The sequence below is a fragment of the Marmota flaviventris genome, chromosome X, assembly GCF_047511675.1.
Source record: "Marmota flaviventris isolate mMarFla1 chromosome X, mMarFla1.hap1, whole genome shotgun sequence".
In the NCBI taxonomy this organism is placed as follows: domain Eukaryota; kingdom Metazoa; phylum Chordata; class Mammalia; order Rodentia; family Sciuridae; genus Marmota; species Marmota flaviventris.
Window position 1 is genome coordinate 11,860,671 of NC_092518.1, and position 25,448 is coordinate 11,886,118.

At 41.4% G+C, this 25,448-nt stretch overlaps 1 protein-coding gene across 2 annotated transcripts in view; it reads left to right on the forward strand.

The window, feature by feature from the left end:
• Positions 1-1,793: 1,793 nt before the first annotated feature.
• Nhs (NHS actin remodeling regulator) overlaps positions 1,794-25,448 on the forward strand; it is a 330,401-nt gene continuing 306,746 nt past the window's right edge. For both annotated transcript variants that reach the window (XM_027927401.3, XM_027927402.3), the window contains exon 1: positions 1,794-2,349. In XM_027927401.3, coding sequence (XP_027783202.3) covers positions 1,794-2,349 — 556 coding nt within the window. The remainder of the gene's footprint in view (positions 2,350-25,448) is intronic.

Genomic DNA, 25,448 nt, shown 5'->3' on the forward strand with positions numbered 1-25,448 from the left:
ATTATCATCATCATTCTTCTTGGTGAATCACTTTTATGTACCTTGCAGACATCATGACCCTTTACCTCCAAATACCCAGCTCGGATCTTTTATGAACAAGGATATTCTTTTGCCAAAAATATATTTTTTTCAGTAGAATAAGACAAGGGTCTGTTGAAACCTTTATAACCAAAGTGTGGGCCAGTCCAAGGTGCTGACTGTTGGGCCCTGCACAGGGTCTCCTGCTAAAAGCTAGGAGAGCAGGAGAGACACCACCACAAGTCTGGAGGACTTTATTATTGCCATAAAACATATTTTTTCCATGTTCTCTTTAGACGCACGAAATGAAGGCTGCATTCCCAAGATCTGGCTTGTGGCTTTAAAATAAAAAAATATATATGTTTTAACAGTATTCGCTTTGGAGGGATGAAAGCATGTATTTTATTAACATTTCCCAAACTCTTTAGGTTTTAGCCTGACAGCATCCAGCCTGCAAACTGCTGCAATCAAAAATGTATGTCTTTTAAGAAATTATACCTTTCAGTTAACCAAAGGGAAAAACTTTCCATTCTTCTGTGAATCATCTCTCTAATGGAGAACTTTAAAAATCCTGTGTATGATTAACACAGTAGGGTGACAAGGAGGTAATCCGATTCATCTCACCTAATGAATTTTGCAAGCACTTTTCTAGGGGTTTTGCTCATTGGTTGTTTGGGTCTCATTCATAATATTCTACAGAGACCGCGCCCAGCACAGACCGCCATACCATGCCTGGGAAAGGGTATAAACAGCACTCTGGCCACTCCAGCCACACGGGGATGCGCCCTACCTCCTCAGCTGTCTCTGCTCTCACAGAGCCCCGGGCACTCCGAGGAGCAGTCCAGTTTTCCCTATAGGAACCTAAAGGGCTTGAAGGAAGCTGGAATTCGACGAAGGAACTTGCTCCAACATGCCAAATCTGCCGCATCCCCAATATCCCACCTTCCTCCCTCTGTGTTCTCTACCTGCACCCCCACTCCCAACTTGAGAACTCCCCACCCCCACCACATTGACTGTCTCAATGCTAACCCCTTGGATGTGAGGAAATGTCTTTGAGCCAGAAGGCGCCCACAGCTGCGAGGCCACCAGTGACTCCCAGCGGCCGCACAGGGCGCTGCGCCCCTCTCGCCCTGGCCTCCCCCGCCCTGCGTCGGCCCTGCCGCCCCCGCGCCGCCTCCTGCGCCGCGGCTGGAGGCGGATTCCTCTCTCCGGGTTTTCAGAGCGCCTCTCCGAAACCTCCTCCCCGCCCAGAGAGGGGGAGAGATCCCGGGCGCAATCGCTCCCCGGAGCGGCCAAGGGGCGCGCGGGGAGAGGCCTGCGCCGGGGTACTTTCAAACTGAGGCGCGCGCACACACTCACACCCATCCATACACACACACACACACACACACACACACACACACACACCCGTTTATATAGGCGGCGGCGGCAGTGGCCGGGGCGGCGGCGGCGAGCGCAGGAACGATGGAGCTGAGCCAGCCGACCCCTGTTGGAAGCAAGTGAGGAACCCAGGCGCACCCCTGGATTTCTGTGCAGGCGCTTGTCATCCTCCCGAGGGAACTGTGCACCCGAAGGAGGACCAGTTGGACTGATTTGCTAGGGAGAGGGCGGGGAAAGGGAGGCCAGGTGAGCCGAGGAGCCCCCTGCGTATCTGGACTGCCCGGATCGCGCCTTGCCGGACTCCTGCCCTTTCCTTGCTCAGGTGGGCGCGCCCGGTCCCCAGCTCAAGAGAGGCGCTCAGAGGAGAACAGAAAGTCGCGGCTCCTCTGCGCGGGATGCCTTTCGCCAAGCGGATCGTGGAGCCGCAGTGGCTGTGCCGGCAGCGGCGCCCGGCGCCCGGCCCAGACGAGGATGAGAGTGGAGGCAGCGCCGAGCCGCCGCCGCCCCTGCAGCCGCCTGGCCGGCGGGAGGAGGCCGAGCTGCCGGGGCCAGAGGAACCTCCCCGAGCGCCCCCTGCGCCTCTCGGGCTGCCGCCACCTCCGCCGCCGGTACTTGCGCCGGCTGACCAGGCTCAGCAGCCTCAGGGCGAAGCGCCTGCGGCCGGCGAGGAGAGCGCGGCGGGGGTCCCGGAGGAGGCGTCCACAGCTGGTGAGGCTTCCACCGCGGCAGCGGCGGCTGTGCTGCTCATGCTGGACCTGTGCGCAGTCAGCAACGCTGCGCTGGCCCGTGTCCTCCGGCAGCTCTCGGACGTGGCCCGGCACGCGTGCAGCCTCTTCCAGGAGCTCGAGAGCGACATCCAGCTTACCCACCGCCGTGTCTGGGCACTGCAGGGCAAGCTCGGCGGCGTGCAGCGCATCCTCGGCACCCTGGACCCCAAGCAGGAGGCAGTGCGTGAGTACTCGCGCCGTCAGCCCGCGGGGCGATCGCTATTGCGCCGCACCCTCGCGCTTTCCCCTGTCACCGCAATCCCAGCCCCGCGGCACCGCGCCTGCTGCAACTTGCACCTTACTCTCTCGCCTTCCCACCCCTCCCTTGCCCTGAGATCCACCCCAATCCTCCTGGGGCTTAGTAAAGCCAGGCTAACCCCCATGAAGGCAGGGATGCAGACATCAGAAGGCAGAAAGTTAAAGGGCAGCCTCTGAACTCGCAAGCATCCGTGGGCTGAAAACGCTCAGAAAGGGAGCGTATATGGGGGATAGCAGGCAGAGAGAGTCTGTCTGTCATTCACCTCTTGGACTCGCCTTTTTTGTCCTTGGGAGGAGGGAAGGGTGCAACTCCTGTGGTTTCCAGCAACCCAGCCCAGAGCCATGCTTGGGGGCTCCAGGAGTAGTAGATAACCTTTTAAAGCTCCTGCAGTGGCTTTGTCACTCTTTCTATGACCTTACGGGCTGCCTGGATTCCCCGAACTTATGCCTCTCATGGGTGTGCGACGTAGTGCGATGCTCCTCTCTTCTTGGATTCAACTCCAAAGTGCTCTACTGAAAACCCTTGGGGTCTGGAGGGACCGGAGGAACGAAGGGGAGCAGCTACTGCTTGGTCCCTAGGGAGATCGAGGAGACCCAGGTCATCTTTTTTGCCCCAACAACCTAGAATTCCTTCTAAATGGCTCGTTAGGCCATCTGTACCTGTTCTTCCCCTACCCTTGCCCCAGGGCATTTTCCCTCAAATCTACCAGCTTGTGTCGATTTACGTATGAACCAGTCCTGCCAGGCAGTTTTCGAGGAGAGAGCCAGGAAGGAGGTCTGGAAGACCATTGGGCATCTTCACTGTGCGTTGACTTCACTCTTTCGACATCACAGAGCTCCTGATAAGTAGTCATTCTGTGTCATCTGCTCTCCAAGGGGCGTTCAGGCCAGTGCCCTGGTGCATGGTTGCCCAAATCTAGCAGCAGGGGAATCATTTAGGAAGGACCCCAGCGAAAGACAGTAGTGCTGGTCTGGTACGCGGGTCCTTTGGCGCCTAGTCCCGCTGCAACGCTCGCAGCAAAGGTGATGTCAGCGACTCTGACTTACGTAAGAAGCTTCCTCTGTTGCTGCAGCAGCTGCACCGTGCGCCGGTGGCCTAGGAGCACACCCGGTCGAGGCAACCTTTCCTGGGATTTCCGTGCACCTCTGTCGCGCAGCCCAGCCTAACCTCCTTGCTCTGCCGCCTGCCCCTCTTTTTCTCCTCCTCCAAAAAAAAAAAACCCTTTGAACCCCGCCCTGGGAATTCACTGCTTTTCTGCAATAACAATAATAATAAGCGTAATGAATAAATGATGTGTGGATCGGTTTTCGCAGCTATAAAAGACCCGGAGTTGGGTTAATGACTGGTTGTTTAAAAGGGCAATTCCGGGGATGAGTTCTGGAAAGAATTAGGACTGCCTTAGGCCAAGTCGTATTTTACTTTTGGGACTGGAAATGAGCGCTTTAATCCTGCCTCCTTTTTTACCCCTAACCACACAGCAGGGACAAGCCCTTCACTTTCAACAGCACTGATATCTGGGGAGTGTGGTTGTGGCGGGGAGTGGTGATTTCACTTCAAAAGAACTGGAGGGAAGTTCTGCAGACTGTTGAGTGGTGCATACATTTCCCCTGTGTGCCTGTATGGTGGCGGTGGGAGTGGGGGGAGGACACACCTCTCCTTAAATAGTTTGATTTCACACAAATGAAACTCACTGCCAGTGGAGAATGTGTCCTCCTTTCTGTCCTTTCTTTAGAGGCAGCAGTAGTTTTGTATCTGGATTTTAACAGTCCTTTCAAGTCCTTTTAACTGTTTGGAGTATCAACTAATGGTTATGGAAATAAGAGGAGGACCTTTACTATATGCATAGAGTGGTGAATATATACTCTATTCATGTATATTTATATGTGAATAAAGAAGAGACTAATATAATACCCAGGGAAAGACTTAAAAATCTATTCTTTTTTGTTTTTCCAAAATGCTGTCTCTTCACTTTGTGTTCAGATCTCTGTCTCCTCTCCTTCATCTAAATTTAGATGTCATTGTTCTTATTTGATGTCATAGAAGGCATTACCTTTGGGAGTAAAAACACAATATTAACATGTGTTAGTTTGGGTTTCCCAGAATGCAGAGACAGAGACAAAGATTTTCATACATGCAGTTTGAGAGGAGATCCCAGGAATCCCAGAGAGGGAGCGTGGAAGTGAAACCGGGAAGAGAGAAAAGCTAGTACTTGATGTGAACTGGTTACCACTGCAGACAACTGCAGTTGAATCCAGCTTAGGACCCTTTGGTGCACACACCTCAGATGTGTTCTGCTGAGGGGTGAGGAAGCTGGAATATTGCTGCACAACTTCTGCTCCTTGCAGATAGAAGGTAGAGCCTGGAGTGTGAATATCCTGGCTTCTGAGGCTTGCCTCATGTATGATCCCAGCATGCTCCTAGGACCAGGTAGAGAGAGCTACCAAAAACCTGTGGTGTGCATAAGAATGTGTACAGAGATCCTCCAGGGAGGGCAGAGGGGCTCTGAGTGGGGTACCAGTGGTATCAGCTACATTATTGCTCAGGCCTGTAAGAGTTTAAAAGGGAGAAGAAGCCTGAAAGTGAGTCACTTTGAGGTTGTCCAAGTGCCTCTACACTCCCTGTATAGCCTCCCCCCCCCCAGATTATCATGCCCATCCTCAGCTGCTTTCTGCTGCCCTCAGACACACTGGGAGGCTTTTTGCAGGGATGACTTGATCTGAAGTACACTTTAGCAAAGTCACCCCTGAGGCAGGCCTGGAGGCTGGTAGACCAGTTAGATAGTGAAGCTAGTGTTGTTGTGTAGAACTAGGGAAGTAGCTGTGGAGAAAGTAAAAAGTGGTTGGATTCTGAATTCAGTTTGGAAATGGAATTGATAGGGCTTACTGATAGGATTGGGTAAAGGGTATGAGAAAAAAATAATTAAGGATGATTCAGTTTCTTTGAAAAAACTTATAGAAGTTGGTGCCATTTACAAAACTGGGGAAGGCTAGTGGGAGAGTGGATATTTTATTATGGGGGGAATAGAATCAATATTTTTCCATTTGAGCCATGTTAAGTCTGTGTGATGTGTCTCACACAATTAGACGTGAGTTGAGAGCTCAGGATAAGGAGACAGGATGAAGAAGCAAATTAGAGACATAAACGTAGAGATGGTATGGTGAAGCTCTGACCTTGGGACAGTGTAGATAGTAAAGGAAAGGGAGCTAGCATTTAGCCTAAAGGAGCCTAACTTTGAAAGTTTAATAGGAAAGGAGAAAAGCTGAGGAAGAATAGCCAGAAATCTAGAAGAAAAATCAGGAGAGTGTGGTATGATGGAAGCCAGGAGAAGGTGCTTCAAGAATGGAGGGGGGCTAGGGGGTAGTTCAGTGGTAGAGCATGTGTTTAGCATGTGTGAGGCCCTGGTTCAATCCCCAACACCACACACACACCAAAAAATGAAAGAAAAAAAGGATGCAGGGGAATAGCATCTTGGTTCAATGCTTGTGAGAGTAAGATGGGCACCAAGAACAGAAGAAACCACAGAGTTTGGTAGCCTGTAATTAATTAGAAGCCTTGATAAGTGGCATTCCAGTAGAGGCGTGGGGATTAAGGCCCAATAAGAGAAGCTGGAGAAAAAACAGGAGGGGTGAAAGAGGAAATAGCAATGACACACAATTCTTACAAGGAGTTTTGCTTGGAAGAGAAATGGGGCAGTGGCTGGAGTGGAATACAGTACCAAGGGAGATTTTCTTAAAAGGTCTTGATATTTTAGGCATGTTTACATTCCATGGAGAAGAGGAAATTGAAAATGCTGGGGAAAGGAACTGGGCCATTATGGAAGTCCTTGAGAAACTGAGATGGGGTTAGATGAGAGCACCATTTCACTCATGGGACCTGGAGAGAAAATGGCGCATAGAGACAGAGAGGCAGGTGGGCTGGTAGAGTGACAGAGATGGAATGGGGTGTTCTACTATTACATCTATTTTCTCTGTGAATTATGTGATGAGGTCATCAACTGAGAGGGTGTGACAATGTGAGGAGAGAAGGGAAGGTGTTAATAAGTTGTCTGGGGGGAGGGAACATGGATGCAGTAAGGAAGTGCAGTGGGATTATCTGGTTGTGTTGAGAGCCTTCTAAGATTTATGGTAATGAACTTGAAGTGAGTCCAGCTTTTCAGTCACTAATACTTGACACTTTGAAATTACTTCATGGGCTTCAATGTCAAGCTAAAATACTATCCTCAGACATTTTAATGTTTTTAGCTTTTGATTATATTGCTGTTGATTATATTTAGTTACTGAATTTTAAAAACAAATTTTATATCTGTGTGTGTGTGTGTGTGTGTGTGTGTGTATAACATTTGTATGGAAAATCACACAGATTGTAAATCAGCTTGATTGATTTTCACAAAGCAAATAACTCATGAAAATACCACCCAGGTCAAGAAATAAAACATTACTCTGCCTGAAACACTTTCCTCTCAAGCCCCATACTACTCACTATTGCCACTCCCCAAAGGTATCTACTTTCCTGACTTCTTACTGCCATCAGTTAGATTTTCCTGCCTTTTAATTTTATATAAGTGGAGATACACACACACACACACACACATATACTTTTTAGTGTCTAGCATTATTCACTCTACATTATATTTGTAATATTCTTCACTGTTGTTTGCATATTTAGTAGATTATTTATTCTCTTGCTGAATAAAATTCCATTATGTGCATATACCACAATTTGTTGATTAATACTCCTGATGATCAGCATTTGGATTGTTTCTGTTTTAGGACTATTTTCATGAATATTTTTTCTACCTGCCTTTTGATGAGCTCATGTATATATATCTAAAAGTGAAAATGCTGGATGAAAAGGGATGGATATGTTGTTTTTAGTAGATACCACCTAAGTTTTCTAAACCGGTTGTAGCATTTTTTAAAAATATTTGTTTTTTAGTTATAGGTGGACACAATATCTCTATTTTATTTTATTTTTTTATGTGGTGCTGAGGATCGAACCCAGTGCCTCACGCATGCTAGGTGAGAGCTCTATCTCTGAGCCACAACCCTAGCCTGGGTTGTAGCAATTTTTAATCCCAGAAGTATATGAAAATTCCAGTTGCTCCACATCCTCACTAACTCTGGTATTATCTTTTTAATTATAACTACTCTGGTGGGTATGTAATATAATCTTATAGTGGTTTTAATTTTTTTATTTTCTATTTTTCTGATGGCTTGCAAAATTGAACATCTTTTCATATTTTTAAAGCAATCTGGATATTCCCTTTTGTGAATTACCCATTCAACACTTTTGCTCATTGTAAAATAAGGTTCTTTGTACCTTTTTCTTATTACCTTGTAGGAGTTTTTTTTTTAATATACTATGGATATGAGTCATTTGTCAGCTATGAGTATTGCAAATACCTTTTGTCACTCGGTGGCCTGCCTTTCTACTCTCAGTGTTACTTTTTGGTGAGCAGTTCTTATGTGTTTTTATGTGGTCCAGTTTATATTAATCCTTTTTTTATGGACAGTGTTTTTTTGTGTTCTCTGCTGTCCATTCTTAAACAAAGTCTTTACCAGCCATAAGACCATGAAGATATCACTTGTGTTCTAGAAGTGTTTTTTTGTTTGTTTTGCTTTTGTCATTTAGATCCCACAATTCATATGGAATTGATATTTGCAGATGGTGTGAGGTAGGGGTCAAGATTGACTTTGTTCATATGGATGCACGGTTGACCCATTGCTACTTATTGAAAAGATCATCGTTTCTCCATTGCACTGCAGTGACATGTTTGTCATTCATCAAATGGATTGATTTTATTTTTAGCTAAAATTTGTTGAACTTTGCTATTTATCAGCTCCAGTGCTAAGAGTTTTATATACATTATCATATTTAGTCTTCATAATAGCTCTAGAAGATAAGTACTATTATTTTTCCCATTTTACTGAGGGTTAGCAGTTTGTTCCTAGCAACAGCTAGAAAGTGTTGGGGCCTAGAATTAGGATCCAGGTCTGAGTCTACATGTTGTATTTATACCCACTAGACTTTTCTGCCACATGTTTCCACATAAATCCACAGAAATTACTATATTAAAGTCAAGACCTTTTATGATATAATTCTGTCTTCTTGGCAAGATATATCATATCTTACTCTCCCATCTATCACCTTCCTTGCCTTCTTCACCTTTCACCCTAGTCCAGCTCTATGCACCAATCATACTGAAGTACTTGGTGTTCTCCAACTTTCCAGGTTTTCTCATTCTTCATGCCCATGTATATACTACTCTTTCCTTCTAGAACATTTTCACTAGCTAAGTTCTCTTCATTCTTTGGTGCTCAGCTGATCATCATCTTGTTTGTGAAGTGGAATCTAATTTCTTAATCACCACCTCCTTCACCTCTTGAACTCCATGCTCACCTTCATTTTAGCTTTACTTATTCTGTACAGCAGACACTATCCATGCCCTGCTGCATTCCTTCAGACCTCACCTCTCATGCTGAAGGCTAGTTACTGTAAACTACTGTGACTTTGCCTTGGGTTTTTGTTTTGGTCTGGCTAATGAATCAAGCTTAGTCTTGGTGAAAGCCAGAGGCGCCAGCAAATTAATGTCCCCAAAGCAGCACTCAACCAATGGTAGAAAAGGAGTTGGACAAATGCTCCAGCTCCCTTATGTTTTGGAAATCAAAGCTTTACATCATGTTCTGCACCATTTCCAGAGTTATCCAGTAGGATTGAGCCCAGTTGCCTACAGTGAGAAGGAGCACAGAAGGAACTCAAGTCTAATGATGATAAAGAACATCAGTTTCTCGATGTTCCATCAGCCTGCTTTTGAGAATGCTGTTTCTTGCCCTGTGGAATGGGTTAGTGATGGCCCAGGAAGTCTACACTCCCTGTTGGAGAAGCATAATTTCAGTCAGAGCAGATACTGAAACTGCTAAATCCTGAAAGGAACTAGGAAGTAACACATTGGGTGAAGTGGATGTTTGGGGTTGGTGTGGCAACACTAATCAGTTCATTCTGCTTTTGGAAGATGATCTTGTTTTCCCTCTCCATTCTGTTCATTCTACCAGTTGTAAAAACTCTTTGCAGTCTGGTTAATGTGTTTTCTTGAATGACTCAGTAACTGTGGTTAAGTTTCATTTCTTTCTGGCTCTGCTCAGTGAATTTCTCGGAGGCATTATGAGATCCTAACAGCTCCACTGAAAACTGCTTTTAAACCTATCATAGAACAACTGGGAAGAAAGCAATCTTTCAAAGGTTAATAATTCATGGTTGTAATTTCATAACCAGTAACAGCAACACATTTCTTTCTAGACTTTTCTTTTATTGTATTGGGCTTTTAGATAAAAACTACCAAACTGCTTTACTGAGGAAATCTTTAGCTTCTGCTGGACTGATATTGCTAAGTTGTTAACAATGAAGATTTCTTTCTTCCCATATGTGATGGCATTTTCCACATGATGCCATCAGAAAAGTAGTTTTGGATTTTCTAGTCTATCTTTAGTGGGCATAACCTTTAAATTACTACGACATGTGAAATTTCTTCTATTGTCTCATATTATCCCATGAGTCTTGAGAATTCACTGACTTCATATGACACTGAAAATTTAGGGTCAATGATAACTTTAAACATGGCTAGAATTTAGTTTTGATGGTTCCGTTTAATTTCCTTTTATTCTATTAAAAATTGGGGGATATAAGATTTTGTGTCACTCTATTAAAAAATCATAGGAAAGGTATTCCTGGAACAAACCATCTAACACAAAAATTCCTGAAAGATTTTTTTTTTACATCAAGAAATCTTCATGAATCATATTTGCTAATAACTTAAAATAAAAATAATGAGGCAGGAGTGGTTTATCTTATTCTAAGGTTAAAATATACTGAAAAAACATTTTGGAGGGTACTCCTACTGTAAGACCACATATCAGGGACCCTGCCTAGCTCATCTTTGTGAATGACTATGATAGGTATGATCATTTTTTATTTCTGATATAAGGTATACCTCTCAATCCATTAATGAACATGAGAAGGTTTGGATTTATTGAAATAATAATCTGAGGAAATAGGTATCCATATGCTGAAAAAATACTTACTTGTTACGTGCTTTAAGTCATTCAAAGTGAAATTAACCAAGAATCAAGTTGATTTAACAAGAGTCATAGAATCTTGGGATCTTAGTGTTGGAAAAGACCTTAGTACCCATGAAATGCAACTTCCTATCCAGCATTGGAATTTTTTAAGGGGTCTGAAATGTCAGCCCATCTTGTTTCTATGCGCATGGAGACTCTTAGGAATCGGAAGTGATCAATGCCACCCCAATTTTATTGATGGATAGTTCCTATTCTCACATTGTCCTTATTTACCTTAAGTCTAACTCTTTTTATAGTAGTAGTCTTTTAGTCCTGGTTCTGAGGTCTGGGGCCATAAGGAATCTCTTTTCCAGGACATCTTTTAAGTACCTGTAGGTTATGGTCTTAATTCCAGGTAAAACAACTTCAGTTCCTTCCACCAAGTCTCCTAATGGCAGTTTCCCAGTTCCCTCCCACTTTGGTTGCTCTCTACCATAGGTACAGAATATGAACGGACCCATTCCTTTCTTTATATGAATGCCCCCTTAGAACCAAGGTGGTCCATGTTTTAACTATTGATCAACTCTGTTAGGGGTATTTTTGCTCTTATGGCCCAATGAACCCTCTTCTTTTATAGTGGTAGTTTTAAATAAGAGATTTCCTAGATTCTAGGTGTACAGTTATTATTTTGAACTTCAATTTCACAAGTGTCTCCCATTGTCTCTGCAAAATTGAATCTTATTTGCTTTGCTCTTTCATTTCTAATCAGTGGTGATGGTTTAAAATCTTGATTCAGTGTGTCAGCTACTGCCCACAGCATTTTGCTCTCTGCAGACACCGTAAACATGATTCTATGTCATCATCCACATCTCTGATAAAATTATTGTTTAGATGGACTCAGAGACCAGGGCCCATTGCCAGGCAGTACTAGCAGCATCCCTCCAAATTGACATCTATCAATCAGCATTCCTTGGGTACCACTGTTGCAGCAGCAACAAATGCAACCCCCACCTTTCTGTTCAAACCACATTTCTCCACCTTGCCCACAAGATCTATCATCATGAGTGACTGTCAAATGGTTTGCTGAAATCAAGATGCCTGTAGCATGCCTTTGATCTCCTGGTGTAATAGCCCTACTCAAAAGGGAAATGAGGTTAATCTGGCTCAGACTGGACCCACTTGTAACAAGCAGAGGAACCATTTTAATTATTTTATATAATAGGTAAAAAGTTTATATGGGGGGATCTTCTTTGCCATTTTTTGCCATAGAATGACTGCATTGTTGGACTGCAAGGGGATTCCCTGGGTCCTAGAGTTCATTTATCTGGCTCTAGAGTGTCCAGTTTGTGAAAGGCAGAAAATCGGGGTGTTGTCCCTTTCTGTCTTTTAGAGTACCTGATGAAGACTTGATGTCCTTATTACTTAAGTCTGGGAATTCATGCCATTTGGAGCTTCCTTAGGTTCAGTTTGTATAAGGTTGGGAAAGCCATGGTGTATCTAAGTGTTAGGAAGCAGGAGAGTATGTGGTTATGGGTGTTGACTCTGAAGCTAGACTGTGTCGGTTCAAATCTCAGCTCCACCCCTTCAAAGTTGTATGACTTTGAACAATTTTTTGAATATCTCTTTTTCTCCATCTATTATGGAATGGAGATAAAAGGGGTACCTATTGCATTAGATTGTTGAAAGGAGCCAAATGTGTGACTACTGAGAATCCTGCCTGCTACATGGTGAGCCCCTGATAATTATTGACTATTACTGGATATTTTATTGATGTGTAATTTGATCAGAGTAGAAAGCATGCAATAATTTTTTCCAAGTAGGCGAAAACCTCTGTCTAAATCGTGAAATGCTGGGTCAGGGGAAGGGTCTAGCTGACCAAGCAGTGCTGTGTCTCTTTGCATAGTCAAAGACATCAATTATGGGTCTTCTTTCTTTGTGAGCACTTTTTGTTATGCAGTAAAGTTTAGAAAGAGAAAAATGAGCAATAGCTTATCATCCAGATTCATTCATTTATTATGTGTCACACACTATTCTAGACACATTTGATTGGTAAACAAAAAGTTACAAAGAATCTATGTTCCAGTGGAGAGCAATAATCTAAACAACAAACATGATACTTTTGAGGAAAATATAAAGCCTGTTAGAAGGTGGCAAGTACTATAGGCACAAAGAAAGTAGAGCAGGGTGCAGATGATCCAGAGGGTTGAGGTGGGGTTGCCATTTTCAATAGGGTAGTCAAATGGACCTCATTAGGGAAGTGAAATTTAGGCAAAGGTTAGAAAAAAGTAAGGGAGTTAATTATGTTAATTGCTGGAGAAAGATTCTTCCAGCAAACAACGATTATAGCTGGTGCAAAGGTCCTGAGGTGAGCACATACCTGGCATGATTCAGTGATAGCAATGATTCCAGTATGGTGAATGTGGAGTAAACAAGGAGGAGAGTGGGAGGAGAGGAGACCAGCATGGAGGGATGGGGACAGATCATCTTGGGTCTTACAGTAGGTCATTGTCAGGACTTTGCGTTTGCTCTGAGTGAAGTTGGCAGTCACTGGAGGCTTTTAAGCCTAGGAGTAACACGATTGACTTGGTGTTTCAAGGAATCACTTTGGCTCTTGTGTTAAGAAGAGAGTGTGAGAGGCAGGAGGGATAGAAGCAGGGAGATCAAGTAGGGGACTGTTGTAATCCTGGTGAGAGATGGTAGAAGTATGAAGAAATGGTTGGGTCCACATTAGAGCTTTGGCATTCTTGCTTATGTGCAGGGCTGGGTAACCCAACCCATACAGAAAGGAATAGAAAAGAAAAGGAAAGCCCCTTTCCCTGTTCCCCTGACAGACTTGCTCCAAAGGAACCTATGTTATATAGCATTTTGTGCTCCTTTTAGGGGGAGTAAGAGCAAATTCTCACACATATACCTAATGTGTTTGGTAAAGCCATTGATCTTGAAAAAGTAGGCACTTCTCCTAGAGTGTTGTTGATTATTCTTATTTTCTCTCTTGGAAAAACTTAAAAGGTATTTTAATACATTTTAAAGAAAATTTAAGGTATAATTTACATGCTATAATATGTACAGATCTTACGTGTGTAGTTTGATCAGTTTCAACACCTGTATCTACTTGTATAATCCACAGCAGTATTGAGAGAGAGAAAATTCACTTCACTCTAGGTAGGTAACACTCTTTGGGATAAAAAAAAAAAACAGTATTGGAACTCTGATGGCCTAGAACCAGCCCCTAACTGGGACTGTTGTATGAATATGACATCAGAAGAAAATTCTTCCACAAAGCTTCTGGGCTCTCAAGCAGAATTAGACTAAGAACTAGCCTTTCTATGTATAAGAAATCTTATACATAGAAACAGTGGAATTCTGAAACAGTGGAATTTCCTTACTTTTGGTCCGATGGTGATAGGCTAATGATGATATCTTGGTGCTGTATTTTTAGGGAGAATCAGGTTCTGGACAAGGGAAAGAATCTGGCCTCAGAGTCCCCAGGAGTAATTTAGAAGTGGGAGCTTTCCTAAGATAAAGCTAAAATAACATTTTTAAAGACATGTAAAAGGACCTTATTACTCAGATGCAATTTTCTAAGTAGCAGAGAATACTGATTTGCACCTGTATTTTCAACTTATTCTGGTGCTTGAAACCTCAATGGAGGACAAAGTAAGTTGTTTAGAATTTGATTTCCTATTGTTCTATGTAAGTGCATTTAGATTTATGAAATAGAAGCCCTATTCTGGGGTTTAGTTACTCTTGATTTCTTAATACTACCCATCTAAGAGAGAGAAGAGCTAGTAGCTGTGTGGACAGATGACAGCCAGTGAAACATAATGTTCATTAGAATACAATATCAATATTTATGTTTCTCTTCAGCCTGCATCTGGACTCTGTTATTTGAGCCTGTATTTATATTTTAATAATGCAAATAAAGCTGTATTTCCCTTTTTGGCACCAAAATTCTGCCACCTCAGTGGATCTCCTCCCCACCCCTGAAGTGATTTTTTTTTGCAAGATGGCATGTGTTTGTCAAGAGTTTGAGTCTAGGGCTGGGGATGTGGCTCAAGCGGTAGTGCGCTCGCCTGGCATGCGTGCGGCCCGGGTTCGATCCTCAGCACCACGTACAAACAAAGATGTTTTTTTTTACAAACAAAGATGTTGTGTACACCGAAAACTGAAAAATAAATATTAAAGTTCTCTCTTTAAAAAAAAAAAGAGTTTGAGTCTAGAGATTAACGTTGGGGGGACAGGAGAAGTGCCACAGCAATAAATACCACAGAAATTCTTTTCCATGTGAGAAGTCATGGGGTTTTCTGATTTACAAACAGAAAAGACATAGGTTTTGATATTTGAGGCAATGGTGGGGAGAAGTGGGCAAATGAAGAAGAGATATTGGGAAGGATGTTCTGGAATGTTTTCAAAGAGTATTATTTGAGTTAAATGCCTTTGGTGTGAGAGAAGAGTTGTTGGAAATCTGCTCAGGTATCAGATATCATCCAGTGCTCATCTGGCAAAATTTTAGCCTTTGCTAATTAAAACTAATCCAATTGCATGAAGAAAAATATATTGCGTAAGGTTTCCTCTTGTGTGGCTTTACATTAACCCTTTGTTTCATAGTATAAGACAGGCAAATTTCAGGCTGGTAACAGGATGGAAGGTGATAATGATGAATGAGATTCACTTATAAAAAATATATTGAATAAAAACAATGAATGGGGAAGGCTAGAATATTGGCTTATAAATTTGAGTTTGAAGCCATTTTGGATTTTCTTAATTGATCTGTCAATGCAGTGGTTTTAGTGGCTAAGTGCAAATGAACATTTAAAAACAAAACAAAAATCCCTAAGAAGTGACACCATCCTTTACTTGTTGACTTTGACTTTGTTTTCTTTCCAAGTTACTTTGTGTGCTTTTCTGTGGCTTGATCAGCCCAGTTGAATCAAGTCTGATGCTTATGAAGTGTAGGTTCAAATTTTCTCCCTGAGGGACTGGGACTTTGTCATGATTACATGCTTGTGTTTCTAATCCAGATCACCTTTGTATAATAAACAGCATATGTTAGCTTGGAGTTCAACCACTTACCAGCTGTGTGACCTTGGACAAATTCTTAGTCTCTGTGCCTCAGAGACTAAGAATCTGTGAATGGAGACACTATTAGTATTGATTTCATACAGTTGTTGTGAAAATTAAGTGAATGTATTCTAAGGGCAGCACCAGCAGTGTGTGGTACATACACAATATACACAGTAAGGGTTAATATGTGTACACCATTGATGATACTTTTTGTAATAATAATCAGTATTATTACCAGGGGGTTTAAGGGGAAAAGTAGGTATAAAAATGGGTAAAACCATCAGGCATAATGGCACACGTCTGTAATTCTAGCAGTTTGGGAGGCCAAGGCAGGAGGATCAAAAGCTCAAAGTGAGCCTCAGCAACTTAGTGAAGCCCTGAGCAATTTAGTGAGACCCTGTCTCAAAATAAAAAGTTAAAAGGGCTGGGGATGTGGCTCAGTGGATAGGTGCCCCTAGGTTCAATCCCTGGTACAAAAAAAGGATAAAACTCAACTCCTGTGACTCCTCAATCAGAGGAAATACTCTGATCAATCCGATGCATGGTAAAAATGGGGACAGAAGAATGCCATCCCATTTTCTGGCTTGGTTAGCCTCACTCATGTCACTGAACACTGCAAGAACAATTTAGCATCTGACTGCCATTATGCCTTCATTCTCAGAGAGTGCAGACTTCTGATGATAGGCATGGGAAGGCCTAGCTATGGATGTGTGCCATCATGGAAGTGTACAATGTAAATGTCCGTGTCCTTTGTCTGTATCTTTGCTCATAATGGCATATCTTCTGTTCTTTGTAGTCAGACATCAGGTATGGAATAGCTAGAAGAGAGGTCACAGCAGAGAATGACTTGGTGTTCACCAACTCTTTCCCTTTTTCTCCTGGGCACATAGCTAGACTACATCTCCTAGCTTACCTTTCAGTTAGGTATGATTATGTGCAAAGTTCTGTCCAATGAGTTGTGGGAGGAATAATTGCTCTACCTCTAGGAAGGCTGGATAAAAGCTCCTAAACAATCATTTGCACTTTATTTCTTTCCCACTCTGCTGGCTACACAGAGGGCTCAGCAGGGGACTCTAAGGCTTAAGGTATGGTGGGGCCACTAGATAGATGGAAGGAACCTGAGTCTCTGAATCATCCCATGAAAGACTGCCTTGCCAATACCTGATTGAATTTCACATGGGGGAGAAGTAGACTTTTATTGTGAGATTTAGGGGATGTTTGTCACAATAATTAGCTGACTCTGAATAACAAAGAAGCACAATGCAGGGATCAAAAAGTTTTTTTTTTTTTAAATGCATAACTAAACTATAGGGTCTTCTTTTTTCTGAGAGACATAAAGAGAGCCTATGTGTTACCAGAAGCTGTGTGGCAGCTTTCCTTGAGTAAACAGATGGAAATAAAAATCTGTTAGCAGAGTTCCTATTTCTGGAAAAATGTTGCTAGAGGATAGAACAAGATAATTCTCCTTCCATATATAAATATTAAACACAAATGCAGAAATGGCACAAATCATGAATGTATTGCTCAATGAGTTCTTGCAAACTGAACACACCTCTGAAACCATTACCTGGAACAAAGTATAGAATGTTTCCATCCCTCTAGAAATCCTGCTAATGTTCTCTTTCATTCAAGGATAACCTTGAAAAGCATTGATTACTTTGACCTGTTTTGAAATCATACTGTATGATCTTTTCTCACCTCAAATTTTTTGCTCAAAATTATATTTTATGATCCATTTATATTGTTGCATGTAGTTGTAGTTCATTTATTTTTGTTGTTGTGTAGTATTTCTTTGTATGAATATAGCATGATTTATTTGTCCATTTTACTATTGATAGATATTTAGATAACTTCCAGTTTGGCTAATTTTGCATAATGCCACTATGAACATTCTAGTTCCTGTCTTTTGGGTAATGTACCTGCATATTTCTGTTGGATAAAAACTTCCCAACTTGAGTCTTACAAAACTTTCTCCCTTGATGAGACATTTCAAGGTTGTGACAGTGACTATTCTTATTCTTTGCTGTCCCTTGACTTTCCAATCTAGGCCAAGTGAAAGCTTTGATCTATTTTTCAGTAATGTAAAAGATTATCACTGATCTTTAATGGCCAAGTTTTGGTGTCTAGAATGGAGAAAACCTTTTAAGTAGATTACAGACAGGGGCTCCTCACAAGGCCGTGTTTCAAATCACTTGCAAACTCCACATAATTGGAGTTCGACATTGGAATCTTTATTGGCACCGCTTCAGCTCTTCTGTGAGAAGGAGAATCCTTTTGGATTTTTAAATTACTTCCTTTCCTTGGGGAGGGAGTGGAGGAGGAAGAGTGATGAGTTCTCTAATCACTTGGCTGGATTAGTTTTAGAGTTATCAGGAGTTGCCTTCTCCAAATAGCCCTTGCTATCAAGGTTTATGCAAAATCTAAGCAAGGCAGAACATTTTCTCAGAAGGGCAAAAGGCATAGAAGATGGGGGGACTGGCTTTCTGTCCATCAACTGAAAAGGTTTATTCCTTTGCCTCTGCCTTCAAGGTTTTGAATATCTGATACAAAACGTATCAACCCTTGCTAGATGGAACTTTGTGGCTGTGGAGGTTTAAAAATTCTCAAGCAAATTGTAACACTTCCCATAGAAGTTGCTTTCCATACCCAGACATGGGCTGAGGTCTCAGACTCCTATGCTGAGGTTTGAAGTTCTGGACTCAGTGGGTGGTGTAACATTCCTGGCCCCTACCTCTGGCCTCCCTCACAGTAGGGTTTGAAATGACTATGTTTAGAGAACCGAGTGTGATGTTTTAATCTGAGCCTTCCCCTTCAAGCATATCAGGAATATCTGCAATATCTTTGACACCAAAGCAGACCCAAGGCTGTCTTGTGTTTTGATTCATTTTGGGTGTGAGATGTGTGAAGTCTTCACAGTTAAGTCTGAAACCAAGTTGTGAGAAGCCCCCAGGGGACCTTACTGCTGAGTGACACACAGCTGGGCCTTTGAAAGTGGGCTTTTATGATAAATTTTAAACTTACTATAAGTGCCTCATTCCTTTTCCTAACTAGAGGATAGGTGAGCTGATTTTTCCATGAGGAAACTGCTTTGGACCATTAACCCGGATTTTCTTCAAATATAGGGGTGGCTGTGTAATTTTCTTTTGGCTATTAGAAACTGATGGAGGCCTAGTGAGACAGCCTGTGAAGTCAGAAGTTAGACAGGGGATGCTTTTCTTCCCTCACCAGGTGTGAAATGCAAAAGGAGCTGTATGCAGAATAAGAGGCCTTTAAAAACCCAGATTTACTCTGAGGGCCTATGAAACTCTTGCTTAAATCCGTTACTTGTCCCAAGTTGCTGTTCTTTTCTGCAGGGCACAGTTAAGCTCATGGCCTACACTTTCTTCTTCAGACCCTTGACTTTTTCCTAGAGCCAGCCCTGCCCCCAGTTTTTGGAAGATCACTGAATTCTTTTCTTAGATGACTAAAGGCTATCAAGGGGATTCTTCCAAATATGTTCAGGTAGACATGGAGCAAATTCTCTCTCTCTCTCTCTCTCTCTCTCTCTCTCTCTCTCTCTCTCTCACACACACACACACACACACACACACACACACACACACACCAACATTTATTGTGTGACTGCTTTCTGCTAGTCCTGTACATGTTATTTTACAAGCCCCTCAACTTTAAGACCACACTGTTAAAAAGTGCCTGATCCAGGATTCCACTGGCTCTGTGTTCAGTTTGGGCACCCCATCTATTCCACCCAGCTGCTCTCGGCACTGTGCACTCTTCCTGCAATCCCTCCACTTTATGGCCACTGAGACAGCATTCTGCCTTCCAGTTTATGATAGAGGAAACAGTAAAATAAAAAAACCCAAGCAAACATGAGAACAATGTCTAAGTTTAACTTTGGTTGCTCAGAAGGGCTGAGTTTGGGACGTCTAAATAAAAAAGGCTCATGAACCAAGAAGTACTTACTGTAGATCCAGGGTATACATATGACTGTGTAATACATTAACACATGTAATTGAGTGAGGTGGTGGTGCATGTAACTAATTAGTTGTTTCATTTATTGATTGTCTAAAATAAATCACTTGCTATAGTAGGAATTATTTTCTATATCAAAGCCTTTGCTATTTAAATCCCCTAAATTTGTGTCATGGATACACAAATAGCTAGTTCAATGGTCACCCTTCTGTATTCTATAATTTCATTTGAAGGTTGGTGTAAATGAACTGTGGGTGACCTCAATTCAGAAATGAATCAACTCAAATTATGATAAGTTGCTGTTTTTTTAAAGTTTATTCACATAGGCCAAGGTAGAAAAATGATATTTGTCAGGCTTAGGATGGGAACGAGGATGGAGTGGCCATAGGGTACTTGCAGACACTATTGATAGAGGTGTAAATTGGAATAATTATTTTCTGGTAGGCAGTTAGCCTTTAGGAAATTAATACATAAAAACTGTGTGCCAAAGATTTCACTTCTGAACTTAACCTAAGAAAATCATTGGAAACGTAAAATAAAAGAATTTTGTGGCACCTCAGTGTTGCTTATAAGTAAGAAGTATTAGCAATATCCTCAATAATTAGCCATAGAATATTGGTTGAACAAATAATATTACTATACCTTGATATATCAAATACTCTACCACCATTAAAATGATGATGTAAATGGGTATTTAATAACCTAGAAATATGTTTGTGATACATTTTGGAGTTAAGAAGACTTTCCCCCAAAGCATATGCAGTTTATTTCATGTTTACTAAGATATAAGAATATAGGAAAGAAAAATGTCTGGAAGGCTGTATACCAAAGTGGTATTTTAAAAACATGTTTTAATCATGATCCACAGTGAGAAATATGTTTTATATTTGTGAGCCAGTAGACACATGGAGCTGAAACCATAGTTTATTAACAATATTTACATTTTCTTTATGTGCTGCATTCTGATGTCCTTATTTTTATTTTTCTTTATTATATTATTCCTTTTTTCTCCTACCCAATTCTGCTTTATTCCAGTTATATTCCTCTTTTTTCTCCTTTCTTCTCTCTTATTTTTTAAAATGTTGATCATGACCCACTAAATCAATTTCATGATCTCCAAATGGGCCACAATCTAGTTTGAAAAATATTGTTTTTCAAAATGTTCCTGGTGGTTATCTCCAGCAGATGGGATTATAGATAACTCTTTCTTTGAGGAGTTGGGGAGGGCCAAATCCTCTTTCTTCTCTGTGTAACTTATGTGATTTAAAAACTAATGTACAAATATGTAACAACAAATCCTACCCTTATGTTCAACTGTAACGCAGTGATAAGAATGTGGAAAAAGAACTAATGAAAATTAAAATGATAAAATATTCCATTTATAACCAAATTGATACCCTGCAACATTTATGAGCAAAAGTGCCCACGTTCCTCCATAATTATTGGGCATTAAGAATGTTCTGGGAACCTTAAAGAAGATTGTGATAGGGAAGATACATCTATGGAGACACATGGATTAAATAGAACAACAGGAAAGTAAAACATGATCTTACATCTTCAATCTTAAAAGATCACCAGGTATCCCTTTTTATGTCTTTACCCCAGTGGTGTTCCATCAGTTATCCAGGATTTATTTGTATTTCTGTTTGAGATTGCATTTTTTTCATACTCATTCCCCACCTTTAAAATAGTTATTAAATTCAACAAAGTTCTTTCTTGCCAGATTATCTTGGTTTACAGTACTGTTCAAGTTAGCCTCCTTTAAAGCTAAAGGCAATCTTTAAAGGAAGGTAGTCATTAAGAACTTAGAACAGGAAGCAGAAGCTTTAAGCAAGATGGGAAGGATCCCTGGCTTGAGCCAGTGTATTTCCCTATTGGTTTCTGCTTGCAGCACACTGCTGGGAAGCTGCAGAACAGCCCTAGAATCTCCACTCTTAGCATGGCCACATCTCCAAGGGGTGAACTTCTCCTGAGTCTTCCCTGGAAAACCATTGGTGAATAAGCAGTGCAGAAATTTCCACAGAAAGTTCCAATTACATAGAACCTAAGTCAATCTCTGGGCATATGAGTCAATTTGGCATAGGGGAGGATGATCCACTCAATTGGGGTTGGTGAGAGGCTGGCTGGCATTTTCAGGGTAGGAGCATGGAGAGAGATGCTTCCTGCCTTTGAAAAGAATTAATGATAGGAAATAATTGAGATTGCTTTTCAAGATGTAGTAATTTACTTACTGCTGTTTCAGACTTTATGCTGAGAATAAAATGGCAATGCTGAAAATGTAATTTGAAGCCCTACTTTCTGCCCATGGAGAAAGGGAAACATTCTACCTTTGAAACATTGTGAATAACAGGTCAATGTTATTCTTGTGTTGTTTACTTATTCATTTGTTATCCTATAATTATCTGTTTGTGTTTTTTATCCATCCATCTATCCTACATTTTCCCATAAACCCATTTACATGGAAATTCTTGAGTAGTTGCTCTGTATTAAGAAATGTATGGCAATTATTGGGTTGAGGAAGGCACTCCATAGGAGAAAGAGAAGTACGTGTAGTTGAGTTGCTCACTGTTTGGTGAAACAGACAAGTAAACAAATAATTACATGTATCACATAACGTGAGTAGTGCTACGAGAAGGTCTAGTCTGTCTTGGTTTATGCAAAACTACCTCTCCCCCCTCCAGCCTGGAATCATGAAATGTTAATCTGAGAGACCTTCAAAAAATCCAATAGCCTGATGTTTTCCAGATTTTATCTGCAAATCCCTGGGGTGCCATTCCAGGGAGTGGAGGTGGAGGAAGGGGGAAAGAGTGAGAAGAGAGTCAAACAGATGGGGTTCAGCTTCCTTCAGAACTTGACAAGGTTTCTTTTCACCTATTTTATATATTGAGGTTCATTATAAACTATCAATTGAAGAAAGGGCTTGGCTGCTTAACAGTATTTGCAAAGTACTGGACCAGCCCACCATTTCCCCTTGTTTTCTCATTTAAAAATCAACGCTCAAAAAATAAAGTGATTAGTCCAAAGTTGTAAAATTGGTTAGCAAACAATCCAGGAATAATACCTAGTCTTCTAACTTATGTGAACATTACCTCTGAATTAGTTAGCTCTTGCTGTGTAACAAATAACCCCAAAACTCAGTGGCTTAAAACAATTACCATTTATTTAGCCTATAATTCTTGAGTCGGCAGTTTTGACTGGACTCAACTGGGCTCACTTATATCTGTGTTGAATTGCTGATCAGCTGTCCAGTCACCTGAGCACTGGCTTATTTAAGATGGCCTTACATCTTAGGCCCGGGGGGGGGGGGGGGGGGGGAGCGCGGTGACTGGGTAGTGGCTGAGGTAATTGGATTACTGAGTCAGTAGCCTTTCTCCATCAACAGGATTCTAATGGAACAGAGAAGCATGCAAAACCTCTTGAGGCCCAAGCTTGGAGCTGGTCAAAGCAAATTACAAGACCAATTCAGAGTTGTGGGTAATGAAATAGACTCACTCTAATCCAGTATGGCCTCATCTTAAATTGATTACATCTGTAAAGACATTATTGTCAGATAAGGTTACATTCACAGGTAATGGGGATTAGGAGTCCAACATATCTTTTTGAAGTACACAATCAGCCTACAATAGGCATGTTCCTAGAATATATAAATAATTCTCACTACTCAACTCACTTTTTAAATGGGCAAAGGATTTGAATAGACTATTCCAAAGAAGATGTAAAAATGAACATGAGCACATGAAAAGATGCTCAACATCATTAGTCACCAGGGCAATGCAAATCAAAACAAAATCACAATGAGATACCACTTCATTTCCATTAGGAGGGCAAACACAAAAGACAGTTAATAACAAGTATTAGTGAGGATGCAGAGAAATTAGAAGTTTCCTGCATTGCTGGTGGGAATGTTAAAATGGTGCACCTCCTGTGGAAAATGATTCAGCAGTTCTTTAAGATGTTAAACATTGAATGACTATATGACCCAGCATTTTGGCTTCCTAGTAGAAATGCTTCTAAGTAGAATATAGTTCAGTCACTCAAGAGAATTCAAAACATATGTTCCCACAAAACTTATACATTGATGGTCATAACAGCATTTTTCACAGTGGCTCAAATGTCAAAATAGCCTAAATGTTTATCAACTGATGAATGGATAAAGAAAATGTGGTGTGCCCATGCAATGGAATATTGCTTGCTGATAAAAAGTTGACAAAAGGCAATGAAAGCCAGGCATGGTGGTGCATGTCTGTAATTCCAGCTACTTGGGAGGCTGAGGCAGGAGGATCACAAGCTCAAGGCCAGCCTCAGAAACTTAGTGAAACTCTATCTCAACATAAAAAGGGCTGGAGAGGTAGCTCAGTGGTAAATTGTCCCTGGTTTCAATCTCCAATACTCAAAAAAAAAAAAAAAAAACAATAATGAAAGTTATTGATACATGCTACAACATGGTTGAACTTTGAAACATGCTAAGTGAAAGAAGCCAGGCACACAAGAACACATACTGTATCCTTTCAATGATATGAAATATCTAGAATGGGTTGGGTCGGGGCTAGGGAAGAATAGAGGTACTTTGGATTAGACAGAGGGGAGAGAAGGGAGGGAAGGGATATGGGGGTAGGAAAGATAGTATAATGAGTGGGACATTATTACCCTATGTGCATATATGATTACACGACCTGCAGAACTCTATATCATGTACAACCAGAAGAATGAGAAGTTATACACCATCTATGTATGATGTGTCAAAATGCATTCTTTTGTCATGTATAACTAATTAGAACAAATAAAAAAGAAATATCTAGAACATGCAAATTTATAGAGACAGAAAACAAATTAGTGGTTGCCTAGTGCTAGGGGAAAGGGAGAATGGGAAGTGATTTCTAATGAGTATGAAGTTTCTTTTATGGGTAATGAAAATGTTCTAAAATTAGATAGTGATTATGGTTGTACAATTCTAAATGTAGTAAAAAACATTGAATTGTACATCTTAAAGAGTTGATTTTATTGTGTGAATTATATCTCAGTAAAGTTGTTAAAAATAAGGTAAAGTCCTCTACAATGACTAGGGGAGATTAGCTAGTGGCTCCTGATTGTGCCCAGCCAGACTGCGGCAGATTAGGAGATGTAAGAAAAATCTTGACGATTTGGAATCCTCATTCAAAAGAATGGGAGAGAGAGCTGTATTAACTATGTTAGGTGCTACTATAACAAACAGCCCCCAGTTTTCAGTGAGTGAACAAATAAATATTTATTTCTCTAATAAATTGTCTAATCCTAGTCAAGTGATCATCCTTATTGACTTTCCTCCAAATAGCAACTCAAAGATCCAGTTTTTTTTTTGCATTTTTTTGTCGTTTTTAGATCTTTGGCATCCCTTTCCATTCAGCCACTGGATGGGAAAACAGAGTAGAGGATTGAACAGGGGAGGGTTTTATTTTATGGGCCTGGATGTGACTTACTTTACTCCTACTCACATTCTATCAGCCAGAACTCAGTCACACTGCCACACCTAACTGCAGGGGAGATTGGCACATACAGTTGACTTATGACTTTTGTGTCTAGGAGGAAAAGAGAAACAGGTTTTCTGAACAGCAAGCCATTCTCTGTTGCAAGGGTTGACCAAGGACAGAGAGAGGGATTGCAGTCTGGAGGTGACATGTATTTGTGGCTAGTGCTGAGAGCAGGGTTGGGAATGTTTTCCCATTGTCCATAGTGGAACATTCCCAGGTTGAAAGGACTACCATGGGAGCACATTCCTGGTGGTAAACAAAGCCCAGTCACCATTAGTAATTCCTGGGGATGAAAATAAAGACTAGGACAACCTTGAACACTTTAACATCTCACCTACAGAATGACAAATGTAACCATGCTGTCCAAATTGTTATTCAAAGAGAGCAAGAGATGAATATGGGAAATAAACTGTTATTTCTTTTCACT